Source organism: Prionailurus viverrinus, unplaced genomic scaffold (genome assembly GCF_022837055.1).
Source record: "Prionailurus viverrinus isolate Anna unplaced genomic scaffold, UM_Priviv_1.0 scaffold_40, whole genome shotgun sequence".
Lineage (NCBI taxonomy): Eukaryota > Metazoa > Chordata > Mammalia > Carnivora > Felidae > Prionailurus > Prionailurus viverrinus.
This window is the reverse complement of record NW_025927608.1, coordinates 4,001,483-4,014,213: the sequence shown is the minus strand read 5'-3', so window position 1 is coordinate 4,014,213 and position 12,731 is coordinate 4,001,483. Positions and strand designations below refer to the sequence as shown.

General features: G+C 58.3%; 1 protein-coding gene across 6 annotated transcripts in view; it reads left to right on the top strand.

The window, feature by feature from the left end:
* TBC1D2B (TBC1 domain family member 2B) overlaps nt 1-12,731 on the top strand; it is a 65,238-nt gene that overhangs the window by 29,125 nt on the left and 23,382 nt on the right. For all 6 annotated transcript variants that reach the window (XM_047846768.1, XM_047846767.1, XM_047846769.1 and 3 more), the window contains exons 4-5: nt 8,955-9,118; nt 11,987-12,213. In XM_047846768.1, coding sequence (XP_047702724.1) covers nt 8,955-9,118; nt 11,987-12,213 — 391 coding nt within the window. The remainder of the gene's footprint in view (nt 1-8,954; nt 9,119-11,986; nt 12,214-12,731) is intronic.

Genomic DNA, 12,731 nt, shown 5'->3' with positions numbered 1-12,731 from the left:
CTGGGGCTCCCCTGCTCTCCTGTCTTGGGGACAGCATTGGCCCCATATCCCCTGTCCCTTGAGGATCCGAGGGGCAGTGTTTCTACTCATCAACTCGACCGTGGTGGTGGCCACGGACCCCTGGGGCTTGGGCACCTTGTGGAGGGTGAGGCTGCTGTGGGGCCCCCCGGGACCACGGGCTGTTGGACAGCTGCTCCCCCTGGGCTTTGAGGTGTGTGTGGGGAGAGCTGTCACAGGCACCACGTACATCGGGGGACATGTTTCACCCGGTGGCCCCTTTTTTACCTTTCTGGTTGGGTTCAGTATAAGAAGAAACCCCTTCTCAGTGTGTTGTCAGTTGCTGACACAAGGTTCACGTGGACAGTGAAGGGGGTGTGGCCGCGCACCCGGCCTGCAGGAGGCTCTCACCCCTGCTCTCCTCCTCCCCCTCTTCGCCTGATGCTCCCGCTCCCCCCGCCACAGGAGCCCTGTTGGTCTGCATGCGGTCGGCTCCCTAGGCCCCCGTGTCCCCGCCTGCTGGCTCCCTGAGCCATGGCATGCAGCCACGGCACCTCGGTCCACTGGGACCTTCATGCACGGTGCCCCCACCGAGGCACCAGCTTGTCTGCCGGCCCCCGGCAGGTGCTCCTGGAGAGGTGGTAGGGCCACCAAGAGACCGTCTCTCTGTTACAGGCAAAAGAGTTGAGGCTCGGAGCAGGAAGGCGGCCTGTCCAAGGTCACGCAAGCGTACGGCAGGATGCCCGGGGGCCCTCGGTAGGTCCCACTGTTCAGCATAAGGGTGTAATTTGGGAAACCGTTGGTTTTGCCAGATTTTCATGCCTGACCATTCTCGTCTGCCCTCACTTAGCAGTGGAACCAGGGGCGCCAGCCCATAACCCCCCGGTGCTCCCGTGTCCTTGCCCGAGGATGGCTGGGCCTGGGGAAAGTGCTCTTGTCCCTCCTTGTGGTCACAACACTCGGCTCATCATCGTTTGGGGTCACCGTCCGCCGCCTGTACCTACACAGGGCGGCCTTGTCCACGTGGCAGTCCCAGCTCTGCGACCTCGGGGCCTCTGTTTCTCGTTTGTGAAGCGGGGGTGGTGATCACATCCTGAGGGCCCGGCACCGGGAGGCCGTGTGACAGAGCCACCCCCGCTGAGTCCCAGACGCGGGGAGCTGGAGCCGGAGCCGGAGTGGGGGCACAGCTGTGACAGAGCCGCCGTCCGCAGCGGCCCCTCCTGTGGAAACTGTAGGGGGTTGTGGTACTTACAGCATGCTTCATGAAGGTTCACGTGAAACGCTTTAGGGGCACGGAGTGACTTTAACGACCACAGAAATCGTATTCCTGTGTTGGAAGCTAAAGCCTCAACAATTGCATGTATGTGTATGAATTCAAGACGGCATTTTATTCAGAATGTAGTCAGGGTTTCCAGGGCAGACCCCACCCAGCGTCCCTTCCACCGGCTCCCAGTGAACGGCGTTGTAAGTCATAGGAGTGCGCGAGGCCGCCGCTGGCTTCCAGGACTTGCCTGGGTTTGCTCCTTGCCGGTCACTGCCTGTGTCCTTGTCTGTATCAGGGAAATACTTAATAAGCCTGTATGTATGAAAGGGAATTTTTTTTTTTATCATTTATTTCTGAGAGACACACACACACACACACACACACACAGCCCAAGTGGGGGAGGGGCAGAGAGAGGGGGCGGCACAGAATCCGAAGCAGGCTCCAGGCTCCGAGCTGTCAGCACAGAGCCCGACGCGGGGCTTGAACCCCTGAGCCCTGAGATCATGACCTGAGCCGAAGTCAGACGCTCAACCAACTGAGCCACTCAGGCACCTTGGGAATTTTTTTTTGTATGAAAAAGAAGTTGAACACTCGGGGGAGATTTGATAAAAGTGAGTCACTAAAATATTGCCCCCAGGACACGGGCAACATGTGCAGGGGGAGAAAATGGTGGAAAATCTGCGGGTTGTTTGAGGCTGTAAGTCCACGTTCCACACTCAGAAAGAATCAACAGACCTGGACGAGCTTGATGATGTCGTGTGGGTGCGGCTCATCGGGAGAGTCCAGGCTGGGGCCCGGGCTCGGGAAGAGGCCTTGGCTGCTGACCCCAGAACGCCACACAGGTGCCCATACCTGGACAGGTGCATGCGTTGGCATGAAGTTGCTTCCCGGTGGTTCCTGCTTTTACCAACCTTTTCATTACCCCCAACAGTTCAGATCACCTTCAGTAAGAGAGCTGGGTGTGCTCTGAAGTCCAGGCCGGTCCGCGTGGGAGTCGGGGCTCAGGGCTCAGGGCTCAGGGCTGGAGGCTGGTCCGTGTGGGAGTGGGGGCTCAGGGCTGGGGCTGGTCCACATGGGAGCGGGGGCTCGGGGCTGGGGGCTGGGGGCTGGTCTTCATGGGAGCGGGGGCTCGGGGCTCAGGGTTGGGGGCTGGTCCGTGTGGGAGCGGGGGCTCGGGGCTCAGGGCTGGGGGCTGGTCCGCGTGGGAGCGGGGGCTCAGGGCTGGGGCTGGTCTGCGTGGGAGCGGGGGCTTGGGGCTCAGGGCTGGGGGTGGGTGTGTGGGCGGGACGGGGAGAGCGTAGGCCTGGGCATGTGGTAACTGTGTGCTCCGGAGCTTGTGCAGGGCATGAGTGAGACGGGTTTGTGCAGGAGGTGTGCGTGGGCCGCCACGGTGTCACAGGTTGTGTGGCGACCGTGGGCAGTGCCTTGTGGCCTGGACGCAAGGTCCGCTGTCAGGTGCTGAGCTCTCCCTTCATTGGCGCTCTGTACAGTCAGCCTGGTTACACGTTAGCTGTGTGGTGTTGAGCCAGTCACCTAACCTCTCTGAGTTCTGTATTCTCCATTAGTAAATTGGTGTGTGTGTGTGTGTGTGTGTGTGTGTGCGCGCGCGCGCGCGTGCGCCCTCCCACTGGGTGGTTGTGAATGTTCAGTGGTGGTGAAGTCACCCGGTCCTGCAGTGCTCTCCACGGTGTCTGTCAGGCCCCATCAGGGGGATGGTGGCCGTAGGGACCACGCTAGCCCGCTAGTCTCGTGCCCGGCCCTGCCCTGCTCCTTTGCTCTAGCTTCTCTCCTGACCTCAGGCCTGGTGGAAGTGGTCACGTGCGTGCCCAGCTGGTGATCTGGGGAGACCGTGCAGTCTTGGGCACCAGGGCCGTGCCAGAGTGCCCGACGCCGGCACCCAGAGGCTTGGTGGTTTGGGGAGGTGGCTGACCTGGCTGTGACGTGGAGTTAGGACACGGTCTTCCTCATAGGCACAGCTCTGTCCACGTCAGGAGACAAGGTGCCAAAGCCCCAGTGCAGCATCTGAAAGTTCTTAACAGACTTTCCTGGTTTTGATGAATGTTTAGATGTATGTTTAGATGTAATAACATAGAACGAACGCACACAGGAATGAGTGATACAGACTTTTACATAAACCCCTCAGACCTCGAAAAAGAAAAAGCACAAGGAGTAGAGTCACACGGTTATTTTGTTTAATAATTTTTTTGAGTTTATTTATTTTGACAGATACGAGTTGGTGAGTACAGGTTGGTGCAGAGTGGGGGTGGGGGTGGAGAGAGAGAGAGAGAGAGAGGACCCCAGGCAGGCTCCGTGCTGTCAGTACAGAGCCCGACAACGCAGGGCTTGAACTTAATGAACCGTATCATGACCTGAGCTGAAGTCAAGAGTTGGGTGCTGGCGGGGCCTGGGTGGCTCAGTCACTTAAGCATCTGACCTCTGCTCAGGTCATGGTCTCACAGTCTGTGAGTTCAAGCCCCATGTCGGACAGCTCAGAGCCTGGAGCCTGCTTCAGATTCTGTGTCTCCCTCTTTCTCACTCTCCCCTGCTCATGCTCTCTCTCAAAAATTAGCATTTAAACAAAATTTTTATAATAAAAAAAAGAGTGGGAGGCTCAACCAACTGAGCCCCCCAGGCACCCCTGCACTGACATTAGGACAGCACAAAGAAGGGGTAGCTGGCCTCTGGCCCCCGTGGGGTGCGGTGGTTGCGGGGTCCGAGGGGCTGACAGCCCCCGGGGAGCATGAGGGTGTGTTCCACACATCATCTCGCAGCTGTCTCGACCTCGACTGTCCCCGAACTTCACTTTTGAGGCCGCACATCACCAGGGCTGTGGCCGAGTGATGCCGCTCCCCAGAAACCACGACGGCCACGAGAGGCTCCAGCCCGTCAGGCCCAGCTGGAAAGTGCACTCGGCCAGCTGCTGGCCGTGGGACAGGCTCCGAGGACGCCAGAGCCTCGTCCAGGGCCTCCCAGGCCGTGAGTGGCCCGTGTCTCCTGTTGTATTTGGCGCTGGGGGGTGGGAAGAGGACCCTGTCTGCATCGTGTGCTCGTCCTGGACCCTCCTGGTGCGGGAACCCCAGTCCCTGTGATCCCAAATCCCTCCTTCCTCCCTTCCTTCTCCTTGCCTCGGGCACAAGGCCTTCCCTGTCCGCTGGGCTCCTCGCCTCCACTGCCGGCCTGCCTGGCTTCTGTCAGTTCTCCACCCGCTAGGTCTTGCCCCCAGGCCCCTCCTCAGGCCATCCCCCTGCCGGGAGCCTTCTCTCTCCTGGGGACCCCCACCCCTGGGCTCCTCCACAGTCGTCGTGGCCGGAGCGCTCTGCCCCTGCGCCTGCTGTGCTGGGTGTGAGCGGGTGTGAGCGGCGTCCACCTTTCTGCCCGGGAGCCACAGTGAAGGACGCACGCTTCTGTGTGGACGCGTGCCCTTTGTGAGCACCCAAAACCCGGACCAACCCCGGAGAATGTCAGCGTTAGGCAGTAAAGCTAAGTAGTGTCTTTTCTTCTGGTGTGTTGGCAGCGTGCTCCTCACGATCCTCAGAGTTCGGGGCTCGCTGGGGTTGCCGCCCGCTCTGAGAAGCGGTCTCTGAAGGACCGCCCCAGCCGTGCAGCCCGGCGTCTGTCCCGGTCACCTTCATGCCCTCCCATGCCTTCTGCGTCCTGCCATCAAGCACCGTGCCGTCAGGGGAGGCTGGGGGCGGGTGGGGCGCAGGGGAGGGCTGTGCCGGCGGTCACCGCACCCCTGGCTACGCTGAGGGGTTGTGGGGAGGCCCTGTAGGATGGCGGGGTTGACTTAGGTGTTGAAGTGCACGGAGGCACCTGCAGGAGGGAAGGCGGTGAGGACAGGGTTTCCTGAGTCCCCGGGTCCACGTGCCTGGAGCTCGTGCGTTGGGCACGGGTGGCGCGGGGGTGGGTGCAGGTTTTGTGTGCTGGGCCGTGGGGATCTGGAGCGGCTCCGCCTGCCTGGGGTTCCACGATAGGAGCATTTCTCCTTTGATGGGGCTCTCAAGGCAGCGCACGTTGTGCTGGATGCCATGGCGTGTGTAGGACGACGGTGTACGCATTGATCCACGTCGGGTGGCCGGGCCCTCTGCAGCGCGCCTTCCTGACGACACCGCTTTGCCACGTCGTCCTGTTGGCAGTAATGCGTTCTGCCTGTAGACGTGGCGGCCCACACTCGAGTGCCTGCTGAGGTTTGGCACGAGAAGTGTGGTGGGCGGGCAAGCGGATCGCCGTAACAGGACCCAGGAGTCCAAGATCCGTGTCCCAAGGCCACCTTCGGGGCGTCCGAGGCTGGTTCCTCCCGGAGCCCCAGAGGGAGTCCGTCCGTGGCCTCTTCCAGCTCCCGGTGTCTGCGGCCACCCCGGGCCTGTGGCACGTCACCCGCCATCCTCTGTGCTGGGCCCCCTCCTCCTCCTCCCTTCCGTGTGGACACTGATGCTCCCCATCTTGAGGTCCCTAGTCGCATCCACAGGCCCCTTCTGGTCACTTCTGCCTTTTTCCTTTCGGGTGGCATCTCCGGATACCCTTGTGTGTGTCTGTGTTCTTGGGACAGTCTGTCTGAGAGTTGATCTGTACCAGAGGATGGGCTGTGTCACTGTCACTGGGGGGGGCAGCTGTCAGGTCCCCCCCGTTGGTGACCCCGAGGCGGCCTGTGGACACAGCTCCAGGGCGGGGAGCCTTCCTGCCGCTGGTGGAGCTGGCGGAGCCCAGACCCGAGCTGGCAGGGTGCTTCCCTGTGGTCCCATCACATGTGGAATCCTAGCTCGAATGAGTGTTGAATAAGCTATTTCCCAGGGCACCCGGGTAGGTCAGTGTTAAGCATCCGACTTCGACTCAGGTCATGATCTCACAGTTCACGAGTTCAAGCCCCACTCCGCATCGGGCTCTGTGCTGATGGCTCGGAGCCTGGGGCTGCTTCGGATTATGTGTCTCCCTCCCTCTCAGTCCCTCCCCCACTCACGCTGTCTCTCTCTCTCAAAAAAAAAAAAAGTTATTTCTCTGTTAGATTGTAAATGTATGTGGAGAAGTCAGTCTGAAATATGTAAATTAGGAAACAACGCTTTTCTTGTTGATTCTGGAGGTTGCTGGTGTTTACAGAAAGTTCAGGCTGAACGTGGCAGGTCTCAAGGTGCCGTTTGGCCTTCCTGGTGGCCTCTCACTGTCCGTGCCGGTTCATTTATTGAACAAAAGCGCGGGTACCTGGCAGAGTGCCTGGGGGACATGGAAGGCCGTCTCAAAGGTTTGTCAGTCGCGAGTGGGGTCTTCAAAGAGCAAGGGCTGCCTGGGGAGGGGCCTCGAACCTCCGCCAGGAGGCCCTGTGTAGACAGCTGCGAGCCGGGTAGTGTGTGCAAGCCAGGTCTCGTGTCGCAGTCACAGAACCTCTGAACCTCACGTGGGCTCTTTGCTCTTTTGGCTTGAGCTTCCGCTTTGAGCCTGATCCCATTCGTTCCTTACCTGGGGCTGGGTAGGTGCGCGTCCCCGCGAGGGAGAACCCAGCTTTGTGCGAGCAGCCTCACCGAGGGTCGAGATGGGGAAACGCTGTGGGGTGTGTGTGCAAGGTCCAGGTTGTGTAAATAGCTGTTCTTTCCCCAGACCGCCTCCTTCCCGCGCTCTCCCCGTGAGAACCGGGGCTCAGTGCTCCTCACTCGTCCCGTTGGGGGTGCTGGTGCCCACGCACGGCATGTCCGCGGCAGCCACGGCCGGGCCACTGAAACCGCTGTGTCGTGGGTCCGGCGGGGCCCGCACTCGGCCAAGTAACGAGCCAGTCGTGTCCAAGAAATGAGCAGATTTTCTTTCTGTTTCTCTTTCTCTTTCTGAGCAGCTGCTCTGCAATGGCTTTTTCTGCAAACACGGCCACCCTTGTGAGAGGTCTTGCTGGGGCGATGGTGGGCACCCGTGCAGGCACCGCGGTCGCCGCCACCGGGATACACAGCACAGGGAAGACGCTGCCCGTGGTTCCGAGTAGACACTGAGCCTGTGAGCAGGTGTCCGTGCCCGGCTCCCGAGGCTGCTCGGTGGAGCTGGGGGGGGGGGGGGGGGCGGGTATGTGCTGATGCAGCGGCAGAAACTGAAGCGCGTTAAGTAGTTTCTTTGCGTTCGTATTTTTAAAGCACTTTGATACGGTTCATATCAGGGAAAGACAGTCATGCTTTGGAAACACCTAGAGCATTGAGACATGACTGTCGTACGTGAGGGTGCCCTCCGTCTGCTCCCCACAGACGTGCGGCCACCGCTCCCGCCCCAGTGCCTTCAACCACACGACACGTTTCTCCCTTGTTTGTAATTTAACCACCTTATCGGGTGTAATCTACCTACAATAAACTCACTTGTGTTAGGTGTACAGGCTGGTGGGTTTCAGGAACCGTACGTGGTTGTGTAAACCCCTCCATGATGGAGGCTTGGAGCATTTCCGTGGCCCCCCCAATCCCCTGGGCCCCTTGCGCCGACCTGTCCCAAACCCTGGTCCCTGCAGCCCCTGGTCCGTGCTCCGCCGTCGTCTCTGGTGAGTCACATGGACAAAGTCACGCTGTGTGTATTCTTTTGTCCTCATCCTTCACTGAGCACGGTCTCTCTGGGACTCTTGCGCATTGGGGAGAGTTTCATATTTCGTTCCCTTTTATCGCTGAACAGCATGTAGAGTGTGTGGACGTGTCCCACTGGGTGACCCCCTCACCACGGATGCGCTTGGGGCTTGTACCCCGTTTGTGGCTGCTATGAATAAGGTCCGGTCCTGTGTGCAGACACGGTCTTGTTTCTGCAGGTGAACACCTGGGCTTGGGGTCAGTTGTGGGGTCGCTCAGCTATGTGTCGATCCAGCGGTGTAAGCTGTGCATCTTCGGCCCCGCACATGCCTCCTCGCCTTGACCTTCCCGCGGGCGACTGGTCACTTACAAGTCTTAACCACACGTGCACTTACAGCATCTGTTACCACTATGACCTTGAAGATTTAAAATACGTCACTTTAGGGGCGCTTGGGGGGCTCAGTGGGTTAAGCGTCTGACTTCGGCTCAGGTCATGATCTAACGGTTCGTGAGTGCGAGCCCTGCCTCGGGCTCTGTGCTGACAGCTCGGAGCCTGGAGCCTGCTTCGGATTCTGTGCCTCCCTCTCTCTCTGCCCATCCCCTGCTCATGTTCTGTCTCTTTCTGTCTCTCAAAAGCAAGTAAACGTTAGAAAGTTTTTTTTTTTTTAATTTTAAAACATGTCACGTGTACACGTCATTGTTTGATTTTCTTTCTTTTTTCGCTCAGCTTTTAAAACACACTTGTCCTGTGCCACGTGTTGCTTTCTCTGGGGTACTCTGCGCCAGGACGGGAACGTGTCTCCGTCTCTGGTGGATCTTGGCACCTCGAGTGGTGGCCACGGGCACAAGCGAGCGTTTGCGGGGTGGACGCACTCCCGTTCCGCGGTGGTGTATTTACCGCGTCTGTTCTGGCAGCTGTCAGGCTCCCACCATCACGTTGTTGCCGGAATGAACGGTGCTGCCATGGGCACTCCCCTCCGTCTTCCTGCCCATGTCTGGGAACTTGGGAACTGCTGGGTCACGGGCTGGCAGCTCTTAAACTGAGCCGCGTGCTGCTGACTCCGCGTGGGGACTGCCCCTCCCTCCGTTTCCTCCGTTCGTTTTCACAGTTGTATACGTGAAGTTACATCTTGTTGTACGGTTCTTTCAACAACACGCTTCCTCTTTCCTGACAGAAATTCAATGTCGTCTTTCCGTCCTGGGAGAGGACACAGTGAGAGTCGCAAGAGTGTGTTTTATACCAATGAAGAGTGGGAGCTTTTAGACCCGAACCCTAAGGACCTGGAGGAGTCGATGGTGCAGGAAGAGAGGAGGAAGCAGGCGCCCGAAGGAAACAAAGGTAGGACGGTCCCTGCTGCCTGACCCCCCGTCCGCCGGCCCCCAGCGGCGCGGGGACCCTTCCGTGGCAGGCGGTCCCAGAAGCAGGAGGCGCAGGGGTTTGCATCCTGTCTGTGGGAGATGAGTCGTGAGGGCCTGTGAAGTTAGGGACGGGACATCCGGGGGTCCTGGTGCTCTTTACAGATGTATTGTTTTTTTTTTAAACCTTGTGTTTACAGAATTCTGGGACAGACACGAAGGTAGAACGTGCAAGGTCACGGATTCTGGTGTGGCCTCGTCTGGCTTTGTTGTGCCGTTGTGAAACCAGGGCCTCTCTTTCTTCCCAGCCCCTCCCCTCCCCTCCCCGTGCTCACCCACCATCATTTCAAAGTAAATTCTAGACGTCACTCCATTACACGTAAATGTCTCACCTAGTGTGTATCTCTAAGAGATAACGACTCATCTTAAAGTTACGGCAGCATGTTATTGCACGGAGAAACAGTGAGTCTGATCTAATAGTCTAACCCTGCACTTGTTCCACAGCTGCGTGACCAGGAGGTGACGCCAGGGGACGAGGGCACTCTGGGGCTGTGTACCCCTCTGGCCCCGCCCCCTGGAACCACACCCTGTCCTGTTCCCGCCGGTTTGGGGCTGGATTTCTGTTCGGGGGTTTGTCAGCCTGACCCCGTCTGTACAGCCGGTTGTGACGCTCTGTCCAGGGATCCACGAGGGAATGTTGATGTTTTCATGTAAAACGACAATAATATTGAAATTTTGCCTTATGTGTGATTCTAGCGTGGGCTGGCAGGAGGAGGTGGGATTTTAGGAAATGTTTATGGGGGGGTGGGCAGGTATTTACTAAAGGAGAGACCTTTCCCATCCCCTGGGGAGGGTGGCCGAGACTTGCTTCTGTTCGCTGGGTCATCCTTTGGGGCCCTCAGTCCCACGTGACGGGGTGTGAGATGCGGCCAGACGGGCGTGCTGTGCTCCCCGGGGCCGGCTCGGTGGGTGCGACGCCAGAGGGGGGCCCACCTGAGCGGGAGCGCCTCCTGAGGAAGGGGACCTGGGTCCTGGCGGATGGGCCGCCTTGGCTCTGACTTCTGGTAGAGGCTCCTGGAGTGAAAAGGAAGGAGGGGTCAGCAAGGCTGAGCGGCCAAGTGGGCCGGAGACTCCCGGGGCCTGTGGGCACCTTCCTGACGGGAGTCGCCCTTGAGAGGCAGCGGGGGTCTGCGGACCCGTCCTGTACCGGCTGTGAGTCAGCCCGCCAGCTTGTCGCCCTGTCGCTCGGGGCGCCCAGCCACTCTCCTTTGTGTTTGTTCCCCTGCTGTGTAGGTGGATTTTTTTTTCTTCTCATACTTTTACTAAAATCCAAGTTAGTTATTTATAGTCGGTAATAATGGTTCCAGGAGTAGAATCTAGTGATTCATCACTTACATGCAGCACCCAGTGTTCATCCCAACAAGTGTCCCCTTAATGCCCATCCCCCATCCAACCCCCCCCCCCCATCCCGAGAACCCTCGGTTTATTCTCTGTATTTAAGAGTCTCTTAGGGCTTGCTAAGTGGACTTTTTTAAAAAAAATTTTTTAACGTTTATTTTTTTGAGAGAGAGCAAGCAGGGGAGGGGCAGAGAGGAGGAGACACAGACTCTAAAGCAGCTCCAGGCTCCGAGCTGTCAGCACAGAGCCCGACAGGGGGCTCGAACTCCCAAACTGTGAGATCACGACCTGAGCCCAAGTTGGATGCCCAACTGACTGAGCCACCCAGGCGCCCCTGCTAAGTGGACTTTTTAATCGAAAGCGTAACACACACAAAGCTCCCTGATTGCAAATGAGTACTCAGCGGATTTTCCGTGTGAGCGCACACTTCGACAGGACAAGACTGGACCCACCCAGTCACTGGCCTCTCCCAGGGTGGCCCCTGTCCCAAAACAGCAGGGAGTCAGGGCCTTGTTTTCTAGCTTTAAGGGACCTATGTGGTTTGTACTATTTCACATTGCTTCCTTGTAGCTTGAATATGTATTTGAATCCATTGATGCACAAATGTATTTGGGTCCTTTAGTATTTTTGAGTACCCATTTTTTTAAAAACTTATTTTGAGAGAGTGTGAGCGGGGGAGGGGCAGAGAAAGAGGGAGACACAGAATCCGAAGCAGCTCCAGGCTCCGAGCTGTCGGCACAGAGCCCGACGCGGGGCTCGAACCCACGAACTGCGAGTTCATGACCTGCGCTCCACCGACTGAGCCCCCCAGGCGCCCCTTTAAATACCCTTTTTTTTTTTAAGAAAGAGAAGGTAGTCATGCTCTAAAGCAAGTGTTCACAATTAAGAAAACGTGCATTTAGGGAGGGGTTTGGTCCTGTTTTTATTTTGCTGGGAACAGATGAGCAAAAGGAAGCCAGGGATCCCCGAGGTGTGGGAGTCCCACGGGGAAGCCGCCGTCTGTGCAGGTGGGGACCCTGCGAGGACTCCAGCACCATGCTCCTCCCTGGCCCGTTCTCTTTCTGTTTGGTCCTAGAAGTGGATGACATGGGAGAACGGTGACATGAACTGACCTTTTGGAAAAGGAGCTTATGAGTCCTGAGAGAAGGTGCAGGGAAGCCTTGTCGTAGGCTCGTTAGCGCCACCAGGCCTCATCTTAGAAACTGAGCAAGCAGAGAGAGCGTTGTCTTTAGCAGTGGTCATGTGACAAGTGTAATACGGAAGAATCCCGCTCCTTGAGTTTAGGCTTGGCTTTCATCAAGGAGGAGTCGGGCGAGAGGCGCCCCCGCCTGTGTCCCCTGCGCGAGGGGCACACAGCTTTCTGGAGGATGACGGATGGGATGCCGATGTGTTTCACCGGACTTCCCAGAGTGAGGATTTGTCCTGCACCTAAAAAAGTTTTGTTTTTACGTAGGAGGAACCAGCTCAGGATTTCCCTTTGATTTCGGACGTATTCCCTACAAAGGAAAGCGCCCTTTGAGAGACATGATCGGGTCCTACAGGAACCGTCATGTCAGTGGTGACCCTTCCGCCGAGGGGCCGCAGAGCAGTGGCGGCGTCAGCAAGCCGGCCCCCGAAACGCAGTTGCAGAGCCAGCAGGAGGAGCTGGAGCGGCTGAAGAAAGACCTGTCCAGTCAGAAGGTGACTCCCCTTCTGCGCACGTGTGTCCCCCCACATCAGCCGCCGGGACCGGAGGGGCAAAGCCTGGCTTTCGTGGGTCTCTGGATGTTTTGTTCCCCGGGGGGGCTCCCCTCGGGGTGTCGCATTGTGGGCACTCTGGTGCCCCAGGTCACGCGTTCAGACACGAGTGCATCAGTCTCTCTCGACACAGCGCTGGCCCAGAGTCCCTTCCCGGTGGGAACAGTCTCCACGTGCTGTCAGACAACACTGTTTCTTCCGAGACTGAGCGCGCTTGATTGCTCCGACCAGAGCTGAGGCTTAAGGTTTTAGAGCCCCCGTTTTCTAAACACCGATGTGCGCTCACCGGGACCTGTTGCTGATCACAGTTCGCGCGTTTGTTTCCTGTTTCCTATTGCCGTTCTCCGCAGACAGGCTCCGCCGGCTAACGTCCCTTCCTCTCTGTTTCCGAGACCCCTCGAGAGGAGGCTCGCTACTAACACGCTCCCAGTGGGGTTTCCGCATTCCCTCCGCCCCGCCTT